The sequence below is a fragment of the Camellia sinensis genome, chromosome 15 (genome assembly GCF_055761805.1).
Source record: "Camellia sinensis isolate YWXY chromosome 15, ASM5576180v1, whole genome shotgun sequence".
NCBI lineage: Eukaryota > Viridiplantae > Streptophyta > Magnoliopsida > Ericales > Theaceae > Camellia > Camellia sinensis.
Window position 1 is genome coordinate 95,433,840 of NC_138975.1, and position 25,849 is coordinate 95,459,688.

The window sequence follows — 25,849 nt, forward strand, 5'->3', positions numbered from 1 at the left end:
CGTCACCAAATGCTTAAAATCAAATAAAACAATAGGTGACGAAAATTTTATTCGTTTCTAAATTTTATTTTTCGTCACAAAACAATTTCCCGCCCTTGGAAAATTTGGTGGAAGTTTTGGCGCCATTTTGGAGACGAAATTTGTCGTCACCATTGTAAAAAATTTTAGAGAGGAAATAATTTCGTCTCCAAATGTATTATTTTTAGAGAGGAAAACCAAATTTCATCACCAAATGCTTAAAATCAATAAAAAAATACAAGAAATCTAGGCAATTGTGACAAAATTTGGTGACGAAATTTTTTTTGTCTTAAAATTTAACCCAAAGATTACGAAATATTAATTTTGTCGTTTGTTTTAATTTTTCTCAAAAATATAGGAGACGAAAACAAAATTTTGTGTGCAAAAATGAGGCGTCAATTTCATTTGCATTGGCACGAATTATTTTAGCTCATTGGAGACAAACATTTTTGTCACAAAATATAATTTTTTTTGTGACGAACATAATTCGTCGCCAATAAATTCCATACCTATTAAACGATGTCATTGCATATTTCCATTTATTAGGCGACAAATATATTTTTGTCTGTGAAGGATAAGTTATGGAAGACGAAAATATTTCGTCACCAATAAACACTCCATCATGCAGACAATGTCATTTCATCTTTCTATTAAATAGGCGACAAATATATTTTTGTTTCAGAAGAATAAGTTGTGGGAGACAAAAATATTTCATCACTAATAAATTCTAATTGATTACGTGACGAATATATTTTTCGTCTCATAAGGTTAAGTTGTGAAAGACAAAAATATTTCATCACCAATAATAAATTCTTTGTTCTGGTATTAAAGGATACAAAAATATTTTATCACTAATCATTTCTCTTTATTAAAATGCCGTGGTTTTGTGTTTCAAAGCATTGGAACTGTGACCCCAAGAGATACACTCTGATGCTTATCACTCATTTTCATGTACACGGACCTTGAAGTCGCGACCCAAGAAAACACTTTCTACAAACCCTCATTTCTCTCTCGCACTTGAGTCTACTCCTCTCTCACAAGTATTGAAATCGTGACTCAAGAAGACACTCTGTAAACCATTTCTTCTATTTCGCGCTAAAGCCTATTTCTTCTGTCTCACACTTAAGCCCTTCGTGCATGTCAGCATTGAAGCTATTATCCAAGAAGGCACCCTATGCAAACCCACTATTCTTTCTCATAGTGAAGGCCCCTCTTGCACGCAAGCACTTTTTCTCATTGTCTGAACCAACTCTACCCTTTCCGTCTAGAACACCCATTTCAGAAAAATCGAAGGTCAAAACCTCTCTCCAACAAAAAAAAAAAAAAGATAATTAATGTAGCTATTTTTTTTGTGAGAAAAAATACAGAGAAACAACTAATAAAAAATTTGTAATTTTCAAAATTAATAGAAAACATTACCTTGTTTAGTATGGAGTTTTCAATAATTAAATTTTAAAATTTGGTGATAAAATTTATTTTCATTGTAGAATGTAACCCAAACATGACCAAATATTACTTTTGTCGTTTCTTTTAATTGTTTTCAAAACTATAGAAGACGAAAAAATAAATTTGTCAGAAAAAAAAGAGGCGCCAATTTTTTTTCTTGTTGGCGCCAATTATTTTAGCTCATTGGAGACGAACATTTTTGTCACAAAATTTAAAGTTTTTTGCGACAAAAGGAATTCGTCACCAATAAATTCCAAACTTATTAGACGATGTCGTTTCATTTTTTTATTTATTTGGTGACAAATATATTTTTTGTCTGGGAAGGATAAGTTATGGAAGATGAAAATATTTCATCACCAATAAACCCTTCATGCTTGTTTTATCTTTCTGTTAATTATGCGACAAATATATTTTTGTCTCGGAAGGATATGTTTTGGGAGACGAAAATATTTCGTCACTAATAAATTCTCCATGTGTCGTGTTGCATTTTGATTGATTGTGCGACGAATATATTTTCGTCTCATAAGGTTAAGTTGAAGGAGACGAAAATATTTCATCACCAATAAATTCTCCATCCCCACACAACATTGTTTTTGTATTTTTGTTTATTAGGCAACGAACATATGAGTTTGGGATGAAAATATTTTCTCACTAATTATTTCTCTTTATTAAAATGTCGTCAGAAACTAAGAGACGCTGTTACCTTAATCACTTACTTTCACACACACACAAATACTAAAGTCATGACCCGAAAAGACGCCCTCTACAAATCCTCATTTCTCTCTCGCACTTGAGTCTCCTCTCTCACAAGTATTGAAGCTGTGACTCGAGAAAACAATCTCTATAAACCATCTCTTCTATTTCGCACTGAAGTTTCTCTATTCTCTCAGACATTTAAGCCGTTTGTGCATGCAAACATTGTTATCCAAGAAGACATTTTGTGCAAAGCTACTATTCTTTCTCACAGTAAACCCCTCTCCACAAAAAAAAAAAATAATAATAATAATTAAACAAGGAAACAAAATACAAGAAATATAGGCTATCGTGACAAAATTTGGTGACAAAAATTTTTTTGTCTTAAAATTTAACCCAAAGATGACAAAATATTAATTTTGTCGTTTGTTTTAATTTTTCTCAAACGTATAGGAGACGAAAAAAAATTTCGTCTGCAAAATTCAGGCGCCAATTTCATTTGCATTGGCACGAATTATTTTAGCTCATTGGAGACGAACATTTTTGTCACAAAATATATATATTTTTGCGACGAACGTAATTCGTCACCAATAAATTCCCTACCTATTAAATAATGTCGTTGCATATTTCCATTTATTAGGCGACAAATATATTTTTGTCTAGAAATGATAAGTTATGGAAGACGAAAATATTTCATCACCAATAAACACTTCATCATGCAAACGATGCCGTTTCATCTTTCTATTAAATGGGCGACAAATATATTTTTTTCTTGGAAAAATAAGTTGTGGGAGATGAAAATATTTCGTCACTAATAAATTCTGATTGATTGCGCGATGAATATATTTTTCGTCTCATAAGGTTATGTTGTGGAAGACAAAAATATTTCGTCACCAATAATAAATTCTCTGTTCTTGTATTTAAGGAGATAAAAATATTTTATCACTAATTATTTCTTTTTATTAAAATGCTATGGTTTTGTGTTTCAGAGCACTGAAACCGTCACCCCAAGAGACACACTCTGACCCTTATCACTCATTTTCATGTGCACGAACACTCAAGTCGTGACCCAAGAAGACACTTCCTAGAAACCCTCATTTCTCTCTCACACTTGAGCCTACTCTTCTCTCACAAGTATTGAAGTCGTGAAGCAAGAAGACACTCTGTAAACCATTTCTTTTATTTTCGCACTAAAGCCTCTCTCATATGTCTCACACTTAAGCCCTTCATGCATGCCAGTATTGAAGCTATTATCCAAGAAGGCACCCTATGCAAAACCGACTATTCTTTCTCATAGTGAAGGCGCCCCTTGCATAAGCACTTTTTCTCATTGTCTGAACCAACTCTACCATTTCCGTCTAGAACACTCATTTTAGAAAAATCGTAGGTCAAAACCCCTCTCCACAAAAAAAAAGAAAAAAAAAAAAGCTTTTTTTCTTTTGTGAGAAAAAAACAGAGGAAAAATTAATAATAATTTTTTAATTTTCAAAATTAATAGAAAACATTACCTTGTTTAGTATGGAGTTTTCAATAATTAATTTTTAATTTTTAATCTATATTTTTTTAGTGAACATTTTTTAATATTATAATTTTTTTTTTTTACTTTTTAAATCCCTTTAATTTAGATGAGGACAAATTGCAGCAATTGTCCCGGTACTTTGGTCCTTGTGTCATATAAATGGTGTGTGCCATATCTCTATCTATCTATCTATTTATATGTCTATATCTATCTATCTATCCTATATATTAAGCAAAAGGAGGTTTTTAACCCAAAGCCATGTGGGAGCTCCAATCTCCCAATCTAAATTTCCTGATTTTTTTTATTTTAAAAAAAAAAAAAAACCTTAGCATCTATTAACTTCTCCCAACCCCCAAGTCTTACCCTTATAATAACACCTTAATGCATTAAGAACAAATATAAAAAATTCTTTGAAATCCAACACATGAATTCCTTGAAAAGTCTCAACACATATGATTATTATCCCTTATAATAGCACTTTAATGCATTAAGAACAAACATTAAAAAAATTTCTTAAAAAGTTCAACACATATGATTATTCTCAAAATATTAAACTTTAATATAATATAATAATAAAAAAAAGACATTTAATTCCTTGAAAAGTCTAACACATATGATTATTGTCAAAATATTAAACTTTAATATAATATAAAAAAGGAAAAAAAGAAGACATTTAAAAAAAAAGAAAAAAAAAGACATTTAAAAATCGCAATTCACATATATAGATAATTGTAAACACAATCCGTGCATAGCATGAGTGATATGCTAGTATTATATAAGGAAAATGGAGTTTTTAACTTACAAGCCCTGTGGGAGCTCTAATATCTCAATCTTAATTTTTTAAAATTTTGATTTTAAAAAAAAAAAGAACTCAGCATTTATTGACTTCTCCCAACCCACTTTTTGACTTCTCTCATACCTACTCCTACACCCTTTTCAACTTCTCCCATACACTATGGCTAGTGATGAGATTGTTAAATTATTTTTATAAAAAACATTAAAAAATAATTTGTATATTAAAAAAAATATCTAAAACAAATATAAATTCTTATTAAATCTATATATATATATATATATATTATATAAATAAAATGGGGTTTCTAACCACAAGTCTTGTGGCAGCTTCAATATCTCAAACTAAAATTTCTAATTTTTTGATTTTAAATAATTAAAAAAATCCTCTATAGCTTTCATTCAAGCAAAATTACACCCTTTTCAACTTCTCCTATACACTATGGTTATTAATGAGATTGTTAAATTATTTTTATAAACCAATCTTAATTTTTTAAATTTTTTATTTTCAAAAAAAAAACCTCAACATTTGTTGACTTCTCCCAACCCACAAACCTTTTTGACTTCTCTCATACCTACGCCTACACCCTTTTTAATTTCTCTCATACGCTATGGTTATTGATGGGATTGTTAAATTATTTTTATAAAAAAAATTTAAAAAATAATGTGTATATTAAAAAAATATCTAAAACAAATATAAATTCTTATTAAATCTATCTATCTATATATATATTACATAAGTAAAATGGGGTTTGTAACCACAAGTCTTGTGGGAGTTTCAATATTTCAAACCAAAATTTCTAATTTTTTGATTTTAAATAATTAAAAAAATCCTCTATAGCTTTCATTCAAGAAAAATAAATAAATGATAATATTAATTAATTAATTAATTAATTAATATCTCTTAATTTATGACTTTCAAATGGAAAGTATAATATATAAAATAAAAAATAGAAAGCACACCAATCCATTTCAAAATTCAAATTTGAGGGCCACTAAATATGGAAAGTATTTTATTAATTTAAATTTAAAATTATAATCATTTATCCCACAATACATAAGTTTTAAATAATGATATATTCCATGATTTATCTATATACTATTATAATTTCAAAATATTGTCATTTCATTAAGGTTGAAAGTTGTAATTCTTTTTTTTCATTTTTTTTCATTTTGTTTAATTTTTTGTTAATACGTGCTAAAATATGATTGGTTTATAAATTAATTTTATATTCTGAAAATTAAATTTCAAATTTGAATTTTTACTTAAATTATGTTACTATAATTGGAATGAGATCAATATTCATTCCTTAAATTTTGAATCCTTTATTAAATTATAAAATAAAATTTCAAATGTGAATTCTTCTTCAAATTATATTACTACCATTAGAATGAGTTCAATATTTACATGTGTCATAATATTATTGGTCTAAATATAATTTGTGTTAAATACATGTGTTCAAATTATTAATCGCTATTATTTTTCTAAAAAAATTTATAAAAAAAAATTATATCCTTCTAAACTATAAGGACTTGAACAATAATATTTTTTAATATAATTTTTTTTTAAAAAAAAGAACAAAACATACATTTTTTAGTATTTACCAAACATGGTGGATTTTATTAATTTTTTTTATTTATCTCAATTGTCAATTAAAGAAATTAAAATAAAGAATAAAGATATATTTGGCTCAAAGTGTTAAAAAGTTATTTTTGTTAAAATAAATTAGAAGGAAACCTTAATTTTTCTTTTTTATTAAAAGCAATAGTTCGTTAAAATAGAGTTTTGAAAAGAGTTTGGTTTTAAGTTTTGAAAAGAGTTTTGAGTTGTGTGTTTGCTTATGAATTTTGAAAAGAGTTTTGAATTTTTTTTGATTGGAATTATAATTCCAAAAGAGAACCAAATGCAACCTATTTTTTTCTCTAGAAATTTGATATATACACTAGCGGTGGGTGCAAAACACAATGTGCTTGCAATTTTACATTTAAATTTTTGGGCAATTTCGTGAATGAGGGAAACATTAAGTTTGGGTGGATTGATGAATGAGAAAAATTCATAAAAAAAGTGGCAATTATCGGATGTGGAGGGCATTTTTTGAAGCGAAAAAAAAACGTGACGACATTTGCACCAAATGGGGAGTGAATTCCTTTTTTTAAAGCCAAGACTGAATATTGTATGTATTGCTAATGAAGGAGTTCCCTTTTGCATAATCAGGCTTGTTGAGTGTGAGTCTTGGAACAAAAAACACTCTAAGAGGATATGTGAGGAACACAAGGAGGAGGAAGATGGCACTAGATGTGGACCTCAATGTACCACCTAGTGAGAACCTGGATCAGGAGGGCACTTCGGCTCAAGCCAACTCTCAAGATGTGCAATTTGGCCAACAAGGACCATCTGTACTGCCTGCACCAATTGATGTTGAGGCATTTGATGATGATGTTGTTATATCCTCCCGTATGGCTTTTGCAGAAGTACGCTTATTTTTATTTTCTAAAATTCTCTTTGTATTATTTTGTCAATATTTTTGTACGGGTTAAATAAGGCCTTACTCATCTTTTTATTTACTTATTTATTTTTATTTTTATTTTTTTCAATCTCATGTCAGGCTAAAATAAATTCTGGGAGAGGAAGAAATCGTGGAAATACTGTTGTAGTTGATGTAGATTCAGGTAATTCTTGTTTTTGTGTACAGTCTGTGTGTGATTTTGTGTGTTGGTTGTCATATAATTCTCCCTCTCATGATGTTATGATGTGCATAACCTATATCATCATGTTGTTGATTTTCTTCATGCTTTTTGGAGCTCATATTGAAGAAGCTTCATTTTATTTTGGATAGGCTTTTTAACTCATTGGATGAAATAATGTGCATTTTCAACCTTAGATTGATATTGAAAATTTTAAATCTCATGCCAGTTTTAAGCTGGCCACCCGAGTCTCTTATTTCTTGGGTAGATGACCTTTCTAGATAAAGAGGCACCTACTTGATCAAATACTTCCAATGAAAAAAATTAAGTTTACAAACTTGGCATCCCATTAGGATTGATTCCCAGTTCAAAGGAAAATGTAAAAATGATACGACTTTGGTCTTATCTTGAAAGAAGGCAATATAAATTTTGCTTTTGCTGTTCATTCTACAACATATACTAATATTGAGCATAATGAACACATGTTGCCAACTCTGACCTTGATAAAACAGTTCATTTTGGGGTCCTTATTGCTCTTTAATGCAAAAAAAAAGTTGGTGGTTTTGTAAGGTAGATGGTTAATGAGCATTTAGTGTGGACATATCTACAGATTCCTATAATTTTGAACTCATTGCACTGCCTTCTGTCTGAGTAGAGACTGCCATCATGGTGTCATTTTTTGGGGAGACTTGGGCATTATTTGATTCTGAGTTAGGGCTTGGTTGTGGAAATTATGTTTCATGGACTTGGGCATGAGTATCAGGTGTAGCTGTGTGCAGACATCAGAAAGACCCAAACTAAGAATAGTTTAAGGGCATTTTAGAAGTTAAATTTAGCCAATGTGGAATAATGCTAATTCAAAGAAATATATGAATCAAAATTAGATAAGAAAATTGGGTAAATTTACCCTTTGTGGTTTGTGAATTGAAATGTACCGCGAGACATCAATCCAAGTTAATAGAAAGTGTGAAATGTGTGCCAAGACATAAGGGGGTTATGTGCTCATTTCCAAATGCTAAGGTAAACTGCACATTATGGAGTAAAGCACATGGGGTTATTATGATGATAATGTCCATGGTTTGCAAAATGTAGTTATTTATGTACTAGGGTACTTTAATCTTTTTGCTTAGGCTGTTAATGAGCCTGATGGTGCACTTTAGTCCACTAACTACGTGGAGATTATGTGATTATCCATGAAGCACAAACATCTCTTCGGAAGCCACCTACAAGAGTTGGACAAGGACACGTGCCAGACACTTGGGGACATGCCAAATATTTTATTTATTTTTTACTAAAATAGCATACTGAGAAATATGACACAAATAAATATATAAAATTATATTTTGCACGTGTCCCCAACATGTTGTGTCCTACATTTTTTGAAATATTGCTTGTTTGTGTTTTTGTGTCCTGTAGGTGCTTATTTTCAAATGATAGAGAGCTATATGCACATGGGTCAAACTATGAGGGTGCAAAGTGAAATTTGCTCAAGCAAATATTGTTTGGGCTTATTATGAATATTGAAAAAAAGTAGGGACCATTTGTAGGGTTTAAAGTAAACATTGTGTTCGAGATTTCTGTGTTTTTCTTAATTGAGAATATTCATCAAAAACCTAGATCTATGTTGTAGCCATGGCTTTGTCTTCAAGGTGGACGTGCTCCAACACTGACTATAGAAGATGTGACAGGTGTCAGACACGGACGTGCGTTAGACACGTGTCGGACTTGCTAAATATTTTAATGTTTTTTTACTAAAATAGCATACTAAGGTTGATGAATTTGATGAACTTAAATATTTGACAAAAGAAGTATAAAATATTTAAAAATATGGCATATAATAAATCTATAAAATTATATGTTTTGCACGGGTTCCCAATGTATCGTGTCTTGCATTTTTTTTGAAAATTTGGGTGTTTGCATTTTTGTGTCGTGTATGTGCGATTAGGTGCTTATTTTCAAATGATGGAGGGTTATGTGCACATGGGTCAAATTACAAGGGGGCAAAGTGAAGTTTGCTCTAAAAAATATTGTTTGGGCTTATTATGAATATTGGAAAAAAGTAGGGACCATTTGTGGGTTTAAAAGTAGACACTGTGCTCGAGATCAATATTTTAAAAGGCTCTAGGCACACCGAGGCAATAAGGTCTCCTATATCCTAAGCGCGAGGCCCTAGGCGCACGCCTCACCAAAACGAAGCGCAAGTAGTAGAAGAAAAACAAATTTAGAAAATTAGCAAACTGTTTACATAACAAATATATATATAATTCCAAAAATCATACCCATTTCAGATAATTTTTAAATATAACATTCAGTCTTCTACAAATTAGAAATATAATATCCAACAAAAGATATGAAGTATAACATTCAATCTTTTATCACTTTCTGTTCTCTTTTGACCACGCTTAGTCGTTTTATATTGAAGTTTTGATTCCCTATGGGTATGCGCACAAAAAAGCACTTAATCAATAGTTGGAGTAGAAAAATAAGTAAAGCCCATGAAGTCCACGCCTCGTTCCTCGAAAAAAAAGCCCTCGCCTCAGCGCCTCGCTCCTCTTCCTCTAAATCGCATACTGATACATTTCAAGTAATTCCCATTATTATCAAGCATTAAATTTGTTTTACTAGTGATACATTTCATTGTTATATTGGTTCATTATTCCTTACAGGAACAATCAAAAGCCAACATATTTGTCTTACTAATGATACATTTCATTGTTAAATTGGTCATTCTTCCTTATAGGAACAATCAAAGGCCAACATCGCGAACAGAGAAAGGATGTATAGAAAACGTAGGTGTAGTTCTAGGTCAATCCCTGTTAGAGTAGAAAAACTGGTACGTATCCTTGCACTTTCAGAATTATATTAGATTCTTAGCTTTATTTATTGAATATTTGGTCTATCGAATTAGGCACAAGAAAAGAAGATGCTACCTGATCTAGTAGAGTTGTACAAGGAAACTCACTATAATGAGAAAACACATGAGTGGATCTCATCTCAAGCTCAGTGTAATTATGTGAGTATATATTGCAATTTTTATTAACAAAATTTTAGAATACTATTTGTCATAATCTTATTTAATTTTCTAATAATTATTTAATTTTTTTTATATTTGATAGGAAAATATGATACAGACACAGGCTGATCACCTCTCACAGTCGAGATCAACCCCTTTGACTGCAGAAGAGCTATCAATCAAAGTCCTAAAGCCAAGGTCTGGCTATGTGAAGGGACTTGGCATGAGATCTTCATCATCTATTAGGAGAGCCACTACCATATATGCTGAAACAAATGATTATGTGAAGCGCCTTGAGATGCAAATAGAGACACAGAAGGAACAAATACAAATGCAGAACAATAAAATAGAAGATCTTGAAGAGGGTAAGAAGAAGCAAGGGGAGATAATGGCTAATGTTGTCAACTTTTTGAGGACCAAAGGATTCACTGGACACTTTGTAAGTGGAGGGGACTCATCCACAAGTGGACATACTTCTTAGTAAAGTATATTAACTTTAATATAACAAATTTTATAAAAGAATACATGTTTGAAGAATTAGGAAGTAATGGAAACATGCATATGACATCCAATTTGTACAGGTGCACATGATGTATAAATTGTGAATTAGTCTAAAAAATATATTTTTTTCTCTATACTTAAAGCTTGAAAAAAGGCCGTCGAAATGCTAAATTATCACACAACTACAGATTTGTACAGAAACCAATAGAAACACCTTAGGAGGGACCAATATAAGTTGTATGAACTTACGGCACATTAATGGGATGCACCATTTGTGAATTAGCCTTAAAATTAATTTTTTGTTCTCATAATCTCAAAAAAAAGTCTGTTACAGGGATAAATTGTATAATTGATCTAATTGTAAATTGATGAGTGTAGACACCCCATTTTTGACCGACCTTGAGACTCAGACATCACCAGTTGAGCACTTGGTGATATTGCATAATGTGCTCATTCAGAAGTTTCAGAGTCTTGGCTGCGAGCCCTGCCTCCGGACTTCCGAACCCTCTTCTGTGCCTTGCCTCGGTTTGTGAACCAGACTCGGTTTTCTCTATTTCTTTTCCTGAGGGGAGGGAGAGGTCCCATGGACCATCTCTCAGTGGCCGTGGGCTATATTTTGTGGCCGCAGGCCATTTTGCCCATTTCGGAGTCCAGTTCCCGGTTTTCGGAATCGTTGGCCATGTGCCTCGATTCGGGACCGCTTAACCATCTCCATTTGCTCTGAATTTTGGCATACATCCTATCTTCTCCCTTTTGAGGGACACTGGGGTCTGAGAAACCCACTTCGTGGCCGAATGCCACTTTCGGTGCTTAGCAGCCCATTTTCAAGACCCCGAACTGAGTGTTTTGGCCCCCGAGCATTTGTTTTGCATCGGTTTTTGTTCGTTTTTGGTAGGAACCTCTGTTTTATCACCAGGAAGACCGTAGAAGGGTGGGAGGCCAGCAATTGTCTCAACAACCAGTTTTTACTTCTCCGACGCCTCCGATGCCCGTTTTTCACACTTCCGGGCTAATGTTGAACACCTTAGAGCCATTTTCTTCAAACCCAAACCACATATTTGTGATGTACACACATGGGAGGACCCTAAAAGTTCATGGCCGGCCACTAATGTTTCTTGACCCTTTTGAACCCCTCCTTCCGAGCCAATGTTGAACACCCTTGGGCCACTTTCTTGAACTTTGAACCACATATTTGTGATGTACACACATGGGAGGACCCTAAAATTTTATGGCCGGCCATTAATTCCATTTGAACCTTTTGAACCCCTCCTAAAATTCGCTTGTTCTCTCTCCTGTTTTAGAGTTTCCAAATTCGAACCACAGGGTTATGAAGAGGAGACCTGGGAGGCCACCAATATGTGGTGGCCGGCCACTATTTCTACTTGGCCTTTTTGACCCCTAGCCGGCCGGCTAGGGGGGGTGGCCGACCGGCCACTTCCAAGTCCAATAATGGGCCGGCCATGTTCCTTGTGTGATACACTTTACAGCTAAAAGATCTGTATCCGGGGGATATTTTGTGGGGGAAAGGCTTGGTCCTTTTCCCCCACCCTTTCCTTCCATGCTCCTCCTCCTTTTGGTCCATATAACCAGCAGGTGGCATTGGGGATAGGGGTTGGAAAAATTCATCTTCAAACTTGCATACAAAAATCTCTCTCTATCCCTCTCTTTCAAGCAAGAAACTCCAAGCCCTACACCACCATTTCTTCTACAACACCAAGCTCCACCACCACCACTCCATTTCCAGCAGCAAGGAGGTGTTCTCCAAGGCCTAAGGGAACCACAAACTCAAGCCAAGAGGCAACCAAAGTCAAGCCTTCAAGGGTAAGTAGTGTTCTTCCTTTTTTGAGCTTATTTTGGTATCTTTCCTTAGCCATACATGCTTATTGATTTGAGCTCCGACCAAAACTGAAAAGGCCATTTTTTTTAGCTCATTTTCTTGTTTCATTAAGGGCTCAACCCTGTTTGAGCCCCCCATATTGCACTTGCTTCAATATCCCTCCTTGGTCCCCTTTTCTTGCATGCTTTGGCAGCCTATCATGCTTCTGTTTTTGGTCTTTTTACAGGCCTAGAAATAGTCTTATTTTGACCTTATTAACATGTTTCATTAAGGGTCTTTGGCTGTTTGGTGAATGCTTTGCATACTTTGTGTTATAGCCACTTTTTGAGCCTCATTTTGCATTGCATTTTTAGCATGTTTGTATACTGTTTTGGAGTTTTTACAGTTCTGTAAATATGCTTATTTTTGGTCCCTCTTCAATGTTGTAGAAGGGAATTTTTCAGTTTGGGCTGTGCATATACCACTTGCCTCTTTGGCCACCTTTTGGCCCTTTTTCTTGCATAAGAGCGTAGCTATATCTATGTTTGTTTTTAGGGTTTTTACAGTTCTGTAAAGTGGCTTATTTTTGGCCCCTCTTCAATGTTGTTGAAGGGTCCTAACCTATTTGGAGTTAGCAGCTGTGAGTTGCTTCATAACCTCATGTTTAGAGCCATTTTTGCATGCCATTGTTGCCCTATCTCTGCTTGCTGTTTGGCCATGATTTGTACTGGTAAAATGCTTATTTTGAGGCTTCCTTGCTTCTGTCTTTTCATTCCATGTACCAATTATGCATGCTTTGTATAGCTGTAGTTCATTCTATGTGCCTAATTTGCATTTCGGGAGAGATTCCATGCATCGGGTGTGTTTTCGCCTCATTTCGGGGCTGTTTTCCCCCACATTTCATTGCTGAAAATCCATTAGCATGCTTGCATATCATTTTCCATACCATTGCATTGCATATGCCATTGCCTTGGTTTGCGTGCCCGTGTGCACGCATTTCGAGGCACTTCATTTTCATCCACCGGCCTCTTGTGTGAGTGTGGCTGAGGCTCTCTCATGTTAGTATAAGTCCATGTTGCATTCTATATGCCATTTCCATGCCATTGCATTGCATATACCATTGCCTCGGTTTACGTGCCCGTGTGCACGCAATTCGAGGCATCTCATTTTCATAGCATTGTGCATGCTAGGCTATATCTTAGTTGCATTCATGCATGTCATGCATATTGCATCGTGTTCGGGATAGGAGTTAGCCCGGGCCCGGGAAACGAGGTACGTTTCGTACTCCGAGTGACGGAACGTGTCTCAATTCCCAGTCACCGACACTCCGGATTACCCATGATGGAGTTAGGTTCTTGTTGCGTTTACACGTGCATTCATTCTATATTAAGTTGCACATTTCGACTCCTCTGCCATCATGCCTCGATATGCGTGATTGGTGGCACGAGGATCGAGGCATGCATATATTTGTGAAAATACATTGCTATGCCCCTTTCCTGCTCTCTGTTGCAGCAAATCAAGAATCAGCGGTCTTCCGAGGTTTGGCACGCATTTCAAGAACAGGTACAAACATAGGCTAATTGGGGCATCGTCATGGATTTCCGCGCAAAGCAGCCTAGACATGCATCATTCATCAGAAGCAAGGCAGTCCCTGGCTTGCACGCCAGTTTTACAACTTTCTTAGTTAATTTGTTAAATTAATTAGGAGTTTGTATATTATTTGGACTGTAATATTCTTTTATTCGGAACTGTATATTTATTCGGACCCTCTGCGCGAGGGCATAACTGTAATAAGTGTGCGTGTGTGTGTTGTAGGTCTTCCAACCCCACGTCTTTCTTCCCTTTTATTTATCCGCTTATGATGGTTAGATTAGGGCATATCTCAATTAGCATACAGTATGACAGCATGTTTGCATCATTCATCTGTTTTGCATGCACCGGGCTCGGCGCATCATACTAACTGCATTTGTATTTCAATTCCAAATTGAATACATGTTAGTTGTAGCATTTCATATGCCATGTTTAGAATAGCCGAGCCTGCTATAGTTTGCATTTTTGCATGTGTTGCATTAGACATCTCCGTATACTTAAGGATCATGCATGATTTCTAATATAGTTTATGTTTTGGCTTGGAGTACTTGGTGAGTTTTATGCTTTAGCATCCTTGCATGCGTGTGAGTGAATGCCATGAATAGCATGCTTACCATGAGGCTATATGCTTATGTGATATAACTGCCTGAATGCCAGTGGGTGAAGGTTGGGTTATTTGGATTGGAACAATTCATTCACTGTGTGTTTTAAGCCCACTAGATAGTGGCAAAATCATCTTTTCTAAGCCCACCTGAGGGTGGCAAAATCTGCATTTTCAGCCTACCTGCGGGTAGCACCATCAAACCATTTTCAAATAAACAAGCATGAAATGTTTTGTTCCAATTCGGGCGACCCAGTCTATACTTATATGCTGTGTGCATCACATAGTAACCTAGGCTAATAACCGGAATAAGAACACACAAAGTTTTCAAAATAGATATCATGGTTAGTAGAGGCCGGTCTCTGACCGGGCGAGCGAGGGTGCTCACGAAGTGACCTTCCCCAATCGTACCCAAGTTCCCGAGCCGAGGCAACTTTGGTGATGACGGACACGTGGCCTTAGGCAAACGAGTCAGGGTTTCCTAAATTTCCCATTAAAAAACATTTAGGTGGCGACTCTGTATCTGGCAAAGCAGTCCATGTTTGGCACTTCTTTCAAAAATCTGTTTTTTCTCAAAACGATTTGCCGGATTTGGACTCTTTGGTTCAGACTTAGAACCGTGACAAATTTGAGAGTCCTGAGCTGTAGTGACCCCAAAATGAACAAAATGGGAGCTCGTTCCTCCCGGGGCGTTCGGGGACGTCTACAATGAGTTACTAATGTTTTTAATCTTTTGTATAATTGATTAATTACTAAAACTTTTAATTTATTTTTTTGCAGATTAGATTGGGGTGGCATTTTTGACGTGCAACAATGATGTAATTTGTTTGAATGTTCATTTTTGTTTGATAAGGATACACATACTTTTTAGAGTTACACTAGTTATTGTTGGTTTTTTGGTGGAATTGAACAAGTTATAACTTTTGGATATTTTGTGGATATTTCACTATTTTATTATATCATGATGAAATTATTTGTAGGTTAAGTTGTGATGGAATTGTTATATTCAACAGGTTTCAACATGAACAATGTCATATTTGTTGAACTAAAATTTAGATTTTGATAAAATAGGTATATAATGTGGAAAAAAATATTATGAAATTATTGACAAAATTTTCCATCACAAAGAAGGTTTTTTTGTCTCTTATTTGGCTTAGGTGGATGATTAATTTTGTCATAAATTCTTTATTTCGTCGCTAAATGAATTTGTCATGACAAAAAATATTGTCACATTTTGTCACTATTACCCTCAATGTGTGACGAATTTTTTTTGACATTATTTCATCATTTTTAATGATGAATTTGTTTTGTCTCTATTGGTAGCTTCTTTGACAAAAATTTTTTGTCTTCGTTTATATTAAACGTGACAAAATTATTTTGTCTCCATTTCTTATATTTATGACAAAATACTTTTGTCTCTAATTTCTCCTTTAATGACAAAATATTTTGTCGCTAATTACTTATAAGTATGTTCCCAACAGAGTGTATTGGAGACAAAAAAAATCGTCACAAATTTATCATTTTTAATGATGAATTTGTTTTTGTCTCTATTGGTAGCTTCTTTGACAAATTTTTTTTGTCTTCGTTTATATTAAACGTGACAAAATTATTTCGTCTCTATTTCTTATATTTATGACAAAATACTTTTGTCTCTAATTTCTTCCTTTAATGACAAAATATTTTGTCGCTAATTACTTGCAAGTATGTTCCCAACAGTGTATTGGAGACAAAAAAAATCGTCACAAATTTATCATTTTTAATGATGAATTTTTTTTTGTCTCTATTGGTAGCTTCTTTGACAAAAAATTTTCGTCTTCGTTTATATTAAACGTGACAAAATTATTTCGTCTCTATTTCTTATATTTATGACGAAATACTTTTGTCTCTAATTTCTTCTTTAATGACAAAATATTTTGTCGCTAATTACTTACAAGTATGTTCCCAACAAAGTGTATTGGAGACAAAAAAATTCGTCACAAATTTATCATTTTCAATGACGAATTTTTTTTTTCGTCTCTAAGAACCTTTAGCGACGACCCTTTGGCGACAAAACGGGTGACGAAAAATGTTCGTCGTAATTAGTTTGGGTGACGAAATATATACATTTTGGGAAAAATTTGTTTCATCTTTAAATCCCAAATTTGTTGTAGTGACCCCTCTACCTTTGATATTAACCCCTCTACCTTTGATAGCTTTAAGCCACAAGTTTCAGCCCATAAAATCAATGGAAAAACAGTCCAAATACAACAAGAAAAGAGAAAAAAGAAATAGTGTAGAGAATCTAGAAGTTATACCTCTTGAAGAGAAGTAATACTTTGATTCACAAACCCACAATTTCTCACCCTGAATAGCTGAAATTCAAGCTCAAGAACCTCAGCAAGGAGCCCTAAAAATTAGGTTTAAGGAGTATAGATAGAGTGTATATAGGTTGTAAGATAGAAAGAAATATTTTCAAGAATTTGCACTTTATAATTTTTTTCTAACCTAATTTCTAAGGGGTGGTCAAGTATATATAGAAAAATATGTTACTATAATGGAAATATCAGTATAGAGATAGTTAATGTAGTGCATGCACCTGTGGGGATAGCTGGCACAGCTGGCAGCAAAATATCTATTTTACCGAAACATGTAACCGGCCAGCCACCAGGGGGACGGCCGTCCACTTTTTCCTGGCCAGCCGGCCACTAGTTGCTCTGCAGGCCTCTAGGTGGTCAGGCTTGGAAAAGTACTGTTTTGGTCCAAAAGTGGTGCAAGGTTTGTAAGCTTCTGAGACTCCAAACTGTGGCTTCTTGCTGAGGAAATCGAGCGTTTGTACATCATAAATTTCATCATTGGATGAGCAATCTAAGGTGCCCAAGTCTTAAGGCTGTCAAAAATGAGATGTCTATAATTGCCCGTCTTTGATAGAGCTCAAAGTCATTGAATGACGTGAGTGAATGTCAAAGTCCGAAGACGACCTATTTTGACAAGGCAGTAAGACTTGGGCAAACAAACAAAATGCAGATGCAGTTGGTTGAACCTGAGGGTTACCTACGTATCCCTTTGAAAGAAATTAAACCAGCGTAGTTCACGGGCAAGATGAAAATGATATACACAAAGAATATACTTTTGAAGACTGGAGTTACACGCTTTGCGAAGCTGGTTATTTTGAAAATCCATGATCATGCAAGACAATGCAATAAGCAATAACAAGATAACAACATTTTGAATGAGCTTCAAGCGTGAATCAAAATAGGTCCAACTGTGTTTCACATGAAAAAAGGAGAAACACACTCTAACCATGTTGAAAATGTGAGAAGATGAAGAGAAAAACCGCTCAGGGTCGTGCTTTTGCACACCCTGAGATACTCTAATCACGCTGAAAACATGAGAATATGAAAAGAAAAACCACTCACGATCGTGCTTCTACACACCCTAAGATGCTCTAATCACGCTGAAAACATGAGAAGAGAAAGAGAAAAACCACTCACGGTCGTGCTTTCACACACCCTTAGATACTCTAATCACGCTAAAAACATGAGAAGAGGAAAAGAAAAACCGCTCACGATCATGCTTCCGCACACCCTGAGATGAATTCCAAGTACACTAAAATCTTATGAGGAAAAGAACACTCTAACCATGCTGAAATCGTGAGAAGAGGTCCTGAGATGATGTGATGGATACAAAGAGTATGATGAGATTGTGCGATAGATGCACATGAATGGTATGATGAGCTTGCGCGATAGATGCACGATGTATTGTATGATCGTATGATAGATGCACGATGTAATATGATCGTGCGATAGATGCACGATGTGGTATGTGTGACAAGTGATGCAATGGATGATGCTTAGATAATGCAGTAAACTAGTAAAGCGGCCCGTTTAGAAAGCACCTCAAAGGGTGAGTGGCGATGAACCGCTCTACTCTGACAGGTATCTCTCCTTTGTGTTTCTTAAACTTCTACCTTCAACTCACAGTTTAAAGGTCCACAAATGCTACCAAAAGATTAAATCTGCACACAGAAACCACGGATGCCACTTTTCTCCCTGATCATACTTATAACTTTCCATATTCTCCAACGAGGTGACAGACTAGGTTGATTCAGTATCCAGAATTGAGGCGCATACAAGCTACCTCAACCTATGGGGATGCCATATAGATTTCAAGCCGAGGATACACCCTTGGGTATTTAAACCAAACTTTAGTCTCAAAAATTCCAAACCTTTGTGTTCTAGGCATCACCATTCGAACTCTAGTTTACACCATCGCGGTTGGTCTCCTGGGAACTCATTGCAAACACTGCCAAGATGCCTCTAGTGGGAAAATGGTGTTCGGGAAGAACACTTTTAATTGCCACTCTGGCTTGAAGCAGGCTTGAGCTTGAGGTTGAGGTACACTCATACTTTAGAGAAATGACAAGGCTTGAGAAGGTGCATCTGAAATGCAATCTCGGAATTTTTTGAAGTTCAAACACACTCAGATGCTCCAAATTTTCCTTTTCTCTTTTGCTTTGCAGTCCAGAACCTATGTAGCTTCAGATAGGTCCTTGTTTAGTTGCTTTCTCTTTCGATCGGCGTTGAACACTGCAATTTATGAAAGAAAGAATTTTGTTTTGCACATCATGTTGGGAATAGCATGGCACGACACTCTGAGCACAAAAATGATTTATTTTTTTAACCAGTTATTGAGCCCACGAGTGACCAAAGTACAAAATATGACTCAACAAAGAAAGAACAAAGTAAAAACAACCTAAATGCATCTATTTACACCTATAGAAATCAAAATGGATCAAAACAAGACTCAAACAAACAAAAACCACAAACACAACACTTGGATGTTTGCCACTGGCGAGAGACCTCACAATTCACGGGGAGCCCATTGCTTCTCCAGTTATTGTTTCCCACCATTTTCTTATTTATGATTCTCATATCACTTTGGCATTCAACCTCTATTTCTCAAAAAAGCCATTTCCTGACTTTTTCTCTCAGCGCACATCTCTCTATTCTTTAATTTCTCTTATTTTTTATCCCTTCCTAGGTGTGGTAGATGGATATGCTGAAAGTTGTGGACCCTTACCTCTAGTACTATGCTAGATTCTCCTTCTTTCGCTCACAACTAGTGAGCTTTCCTACAGAGGGGCTGTGATGCAACTGGATGTGCAGTAGATCTACAACTGACATCGGTTGACGATGCCCTTGGCCAGTTTGGACGTGATCACACCCATCCAGATGTGGGGGTGGAATACTCTGCTCCATTTCTAGTTCGCGCTTCGCACTTGACTCGATACTTCACTACTTAGGGGATAAGAGAGCGCTTGGCCTCCTGCTGCTAACTTCAGTTATGCCCTTTTTGGTGAGTGTGCTGACAACAGGGAAAAGACAGAAAACCTGACTCAACTATGCCCCTAGTTCATCATTTTGACCAATTTTTTTTTTTTTTTTGGCTTTTTGCTAAAATAATTTTGACTAACATGAGGGTTTAGATTAACATGCTTGTTCGACTTTCTGTTTCGAAATCATGTAAGTCAGGCTATGAGCACTAAAAAGTTTCCTTTTTTGGGTCCAAGAAATGGTCCGGTTTTGGAAAAATGGAATAATTTTCAAGAAAATTAAACAACTTCACTAAAAACCCTCAGAACTATTTTTGCAAAATGGCCACTACTTAACCAACATGGAATTAACTCTTGAGATGCACAACGTCAAATCTGAACTTGATTTGTCTTGCAGCCGAATCTTTTAACGAAATAAGCCAATCGAATTTGAACGAAGATGAGCCAATTGGACATGGATAAGATAGTTGAGTCAAACAAGCCAATCAACATGGATGAGACCAGCAAGCTGAAAATGGTTAGGGCCGAACTTTAGGATGAAGTTGCCTATGTATCCCAATGATGGGAATCAGGCCTTACGTAGTTCCCGGGTAAGGTGCACTCGGGTATTAACACTCTCCTTTTGCACTCTAACTTTTGCCAAAGCCAGCCATTCAGGTTTTCAACCTTGCGAGCTCTATTTTTCTTTTTTTTCATTTCTTTTTCTTTTTTCTTTTTTTTTTCTTCTTTTCTTTTTTCTTGCTCTATTGCCTCGGTCACCTTTCTGGGTTCTCGGCCAAGCAAGCCACTCAAGGATAGAAAAGTTTAACTTGTCCATATTGATTGGTTGTGAGATCTCTAAGCCATCTAAATCCATGAGAATGACTATTGTTCCTGAGCAAATAGTCTTTGATGATGCAAAGGCCCATCCAATTGGGTCTGAATTTGCCCCTAGTGTTATAGACGAGAACTCAATTGTTCTTTAGCAATAAATTTTCTTCTTTCAGATTTATGGGATTTGGCTTTCTTGTTAGCATTTGCTGGCTTAAGAAATGACATAGTTTTGAATCTTCAATTGCGTCTGAATTTTTTTGGCCCCTAGATCAATGGCTAATTCATCCAGCTGTGAAAGCTTCATTCGATCACATTCGATCTTATTGCCCATAGTTCAAGGGCTACTTCAAATCTGGCCATGCAAGCCTCATATTGTTGTTGATCATTGAACATTCTAAATCAAGATTCAAGGTTTGAAAGCAAAGGGGTCGAGTCTTGAAAGTGATCCTATGTTGTACGAGCTCAAGATCAAGTCCAGGCATGTCTTCGCAGGACCACACACAAAAAAAAAAAAAAAAACATTTTTAAAATCTTTTAACAAAGCGACTAGTTGCTCGTGCCCCTCTGAAGACAATGTAAAACCAATATGGACCAAGCCAAGATCTTTCTCAGTACCCATGTTAACAAACATGATCTTATTCATTAAGGGCTTAGCACACCTCTTTTCCTCTCAGTCGATCAAATTTTGCAAATCCTGAGAAATTCCTCCCTCTTTGTTTTCATCATAGTGTTAGAAAAGTTTTGAAAAACTTTGGTCAATGCAATGATTTAAAGGCAAAGAGAAGTAGGTGAAAAAAACTGTCATTTCATTCAGATCTTTTGGCTTAACTGGCTCAATCATAGAAACAGACTCAAAAAGAAAGAGTGAAAAAGACAAACAAAACAAAGAAGGAAGTGATGTCCAAGTTAACATGCCAGAAATCACCTAACCGACTCAATACAACCCAACACCCAGTTCAAAAAGTAAAATAAACAACATTTTCAAATTGCTAAACTCAGTACATGCCATCCACCAGGCCCGGAGTAACATGAATGCCATCAGCAGGTGGTTCATCCTCAATCACAGCTCGAGTTACATTATCTCCCAAATTCAATGATCTAGCGCCGATAGACTTCGAAGGACCTGGTGAGACGATGACCTTGTTGTCAATCAGATCTTGAACTTCATGGCGAAGGCAAAAACAACAGTCAGTGTCATGGCTACTTTATTGATGGAAGGCGCAGTACTTGGCAGCATTATACTTGGCTGAAAGAGGATCAGAGAGAGGCCGAGGGTCAAGGGGTTTGAAATGGTCTTGTCCTATGAGGATATGAGGTGCTTTGGATAAGGTCATTAAAAGAGGATTATAGGTGCGGCTACCAATCTAGGAAGGATTGGCAGGTGTTGACTGGGTTTGAGGCATCCATTTTTATAGTTTAGCCCTGAATTTAAAATGCCCTCAACCTGAGTAATAAAAGTGTCATCTACAGTTTTTGTAGCAACTGCAAGCACTTGCTGCTTGTTCAGCCCTTTGAACTTGAAAGCGTCTATAGCCCACCTGAGATGTGCATCAAGATCGATACTTGCCCTGGCCTTATTCTTACCACTTACTTCAGCTTTGCCAAGGGATTGGGCGGCTATGTCGGAGCGAGACCTATTTGTTGTTGCCATGTCATCACTCAAGCTCAAGATAGCTTCGAGTTTGCCCTTTCCAATGGTAGTTTGCCCCAAGATTGGGGAGCTTTTTGATATGAAATTTCTGGCATGTGATGTAGTTGATGATGGAGCCAAGATCCCAAAGGCTAAATCTGCCACAGTCATATGAAGATCTTCAATGATGCTCAATAGCTGAGAAGTAATGGGCTTGACCATTGGTGCCTACGGTGTATTTGATGAGGTTTGAGATGATTGGGGTTCAAGTGCATCCATCATACACAAGTTCGTGCTTTCTAGAATTAACACCTCAGGCTTGGGTAAATGGGCTGGGGTAATATATATGTTGGGGTTGTAGGTGGATAGCAGTGTATGGATTAGGTTGAGGTGTGGAGGCAATGGGTTAGTGTTAGCCTGAGGTCTTTTTGGTGGAGTTATGATCTCTTCATCAATGAGATCCTGAATCTTATGACAGAGGCGGATGCAACGGTTTGTATCATGACAGCGTTGTTGATGATAGGCACAGTATTTAGCGGGGTCATGTCTTGGTAGAAGAGGATTTGGAAGGGGTCGGGGTTCTAGGAGCTCTAGGTGCCCTTTTTCTAGCTTCACATTCAAGGCTTGAGAAAGATTCACGTAACGAGGATGGAAATTTCGGCCTTGGGGCCGAGTTGAAGTGGTTGGTCTTTGGTTATTATCAGGAAGAGGGTTTTTGATGGGAGTGGTGATAGGGTTTACTTTTGAGCATTTTGCAGTTGTGTTAACATTGGTAGTCGCATTGGAACTGTGATCAACATTCTTCCTCATAGGCTCATTACCTTTCACAATGATCCCTTGTCTGATGGCATCCTTAATTTGAACCCCAATTTCATAGAGGTCCTTAAAGTTGAATATTATGTTCTGTAATATCTCAGCTTGCCTAGCCATATCTTGCTAGAGCAAATCTACTAATTGTTGAAAATGGATCAGTAAATTCTCTAGATTTGTCGGAGGCTGAGCCATGATTGGGGTAGATGGTTATGCTCTGAACAGAGGTGATCTAACTAGTAAATGTCGGAATAGTGGAATTAGTGAATCCTGTCTGGCCCTTCTTCGCCTTGCCACCGACGAAGCAAACATTGTTTGCCTTTGAACTAAATCTTCAACCTGAAAAAGTCTATCAACACGAGTCTAGAATATCCGGGGGATATCACAGCCTTCTGAAGTTATGGTTCGAAGACTACCTTGCAAAAGAGAAAACAGACAGCTCAACCCAATTTCACTATAACATATATGATCATAGTTGAGTGACTATACTCCCCACTTGGAACCATTGATATGAAGCATCCCCGTACAATTATACTATGAAGCACATTCCAGGAAGAGAGAGCCAAAACACCCCTATGAGGGGGTAGGGTTACTATGTCTTAGTTTTGACATGATCTAGGGTTTTACTAATTCAACCAAGTAGTTTCACAAAATCTTGCATATGGGTAAGTATCCTGTCCTATGTTGGAACAATCATTACGGCTTTACTATATACAGCTAGGCCGATTGGTCAAAAGGATACCTCGGGAAGACAACCTAATATACCTCTCTCACCTAACACCGAGAAGTGAAAGAAGGACCAAGCGCTATAGTGGTAATCCAGATCCAAGGGTTGTGTTTCGAACATGGCAGAGCCCACGACCAGCCAGCCTTTTGGCAAGCTTTTTAGGCAAGCCTCCAACAAGCCGTCGAAGAATAGAAGATGGAAAATACAATGACTTAAAGCACCAATGCAAATGCAATGCAAAGAACATATATATGTAGATAAAACGTCACATCATGAAGTTTAAGTCAAGTTCTCCAAATCCCTAGCAGAGTTGCCAGAAACTATAGCTTGCTTTTGGTGCTTCTTTCGGATACGATAGCACTATAGCTCAGACTCTCGTGGTTCTGTATCTAATTTCACAAGTGTAATGTGAAATAGATAAACACAAATGAGTCCAAATCCGGCAATTCTTTTGGAAAATCAATTTTGAATAAAAAATGCCAAAATGGATTGCATTGTCAGAATACAGAGTCGCCACCAAAATATTTTTGGAAAATTTAGGAAACCTATGACTTGTGCCAAAGGCCACGTGTCCATCATCACCAATGAGCCTCGGCTCGGGAACTTAGGTATGGGAAGGGAAGGTCATCAATTGAGCATCTCACTCACTCAATCAAAGATCGGCATCTACTAATCATGATGTGATTTTTATTTACATTACATGCTCTTGTTCCAATTATTAGGCTACCTTTACTAGGTGACGTACACAAGTATAGACTACTTCGTCTGCTTTGGGATGTTTTGATTTCATATTTGTTTGCAAAAGAGTTTTGAATATGTTTTACTTGAAAAAGTAAGCTCATATATGCATTAACCAAATCATCCCAATTTAAGCAAATTAGCTTTCATCCACAAGCATTCAAACAAATAGGCACTTAGCCTAATGGATATGCTAGATATGGCAACAATCACATGCATGCGATATGCTTAAAAAAAACTGCTCACCTAGTACTCCAAGGCATGCTAAAGAAGATAAAACAATTGGAAGAGATGCATGCTCCAATATGCAAGTGACTAATGCAACACATGCTAAGATGCAACTACTAGGCTCGGCTACTAGCATGGACTAATTTGATAGCATGCAGTTAAGCATGTATTCAAATGAAGAATGTGAAATAACCAGAAAGTTAGAATGATGTGCTGAACCCAATACATGCAAGATAAATGAATGTAGATCATAGAAAATGCTAATTCAAAACATGATGCTCTATGATATCCATCATAAACAAGTGAATAAAAGGGGCAAAGAAATGGGGTTGGAAGATATGCATACATTATTACAATTTGCCCTCATATGAGAGGGTCCGAATAAATGTCCTAGCTGATTACCGAATTAACTAACGATTACAATACCAAAATGAATTAACTACACTAGCTAATTATTACACAATTTAGAATTGAACTAACTAATTAGGTACAACATGAAATTACTTAACTAAGAAACTAGCTATTGATTACAAAACACTAATTTAATCTAAGAGCTGTGTAAATTAATTAAAATGAGTGAGGGATCAAAGGATCATCCATGCATAAATGCGAATTTCCACCCGAAATACCTTCTGTTTGGCTACTGCCAGAATGGTTCTATTTTGTAGTCAGAAAATTGAACTGTTTTGACCACAACCTTTGCTCTGTTCTTCCATGAAAATGACACTGCTGATCTAAAATGAGGTAGCCGGTCGGCCAGTAAAAGTGGCCGGCCGTACAGAGAGGTGGCCGGCTGGCTACTGGTTTTTTCCAATGCCCTGCTACAACAGACACAAAGCAGAGCACAAACAGAGTATTTTCAGGGGATGTTTGTCCATCCAGCCTCTCCTTATCATCCAACATATCAAAGGAGGGGTA

General features: G+C 36.1%; 1 protein-coding gene and 1 long non-coding RNA gene across 2 annotated transcripts; both read left to right on the forward strand.

Annotated features, from left to right (window-relative positions):
- Window positions 1–6,251: 6,251 nt before the first annotated feature.
- Window positions 6,252–15,653, forward strand: LOC145813828 (uncharacterized). The gene is made up of 3 exons (XR_014357196.1): window positions 6,252–6,940; window positions 7,075–7,138; window positions 15,455–15,653. It is a non-coding gene; the product is annotated as an uncharacterized LOC145813828 (long non-coding RNA).
- LOC114284549 (uncharacterized) lies at window positions 9,781–10,996 on the forward strand. The gene is made up of 3 exons (XM_082909944.1): window positions 9,781–9,986; window positions 10,062–10,166; window positions 10,270–10,996. Exons 1-3 carry the CDS (start codon window positions 9,930–9,932, stop codon window positions 10,645–10,647), a joined length of 540 nt encoding a protein of 179 aa, XP_082766070.1. The 5' UTR covers window positions 9,781–9,929; the 3' UTR covers window positions 10,648–10,996.
- Window positions 15,654–25,849: the final 10,196 nt, after the last annotated feature.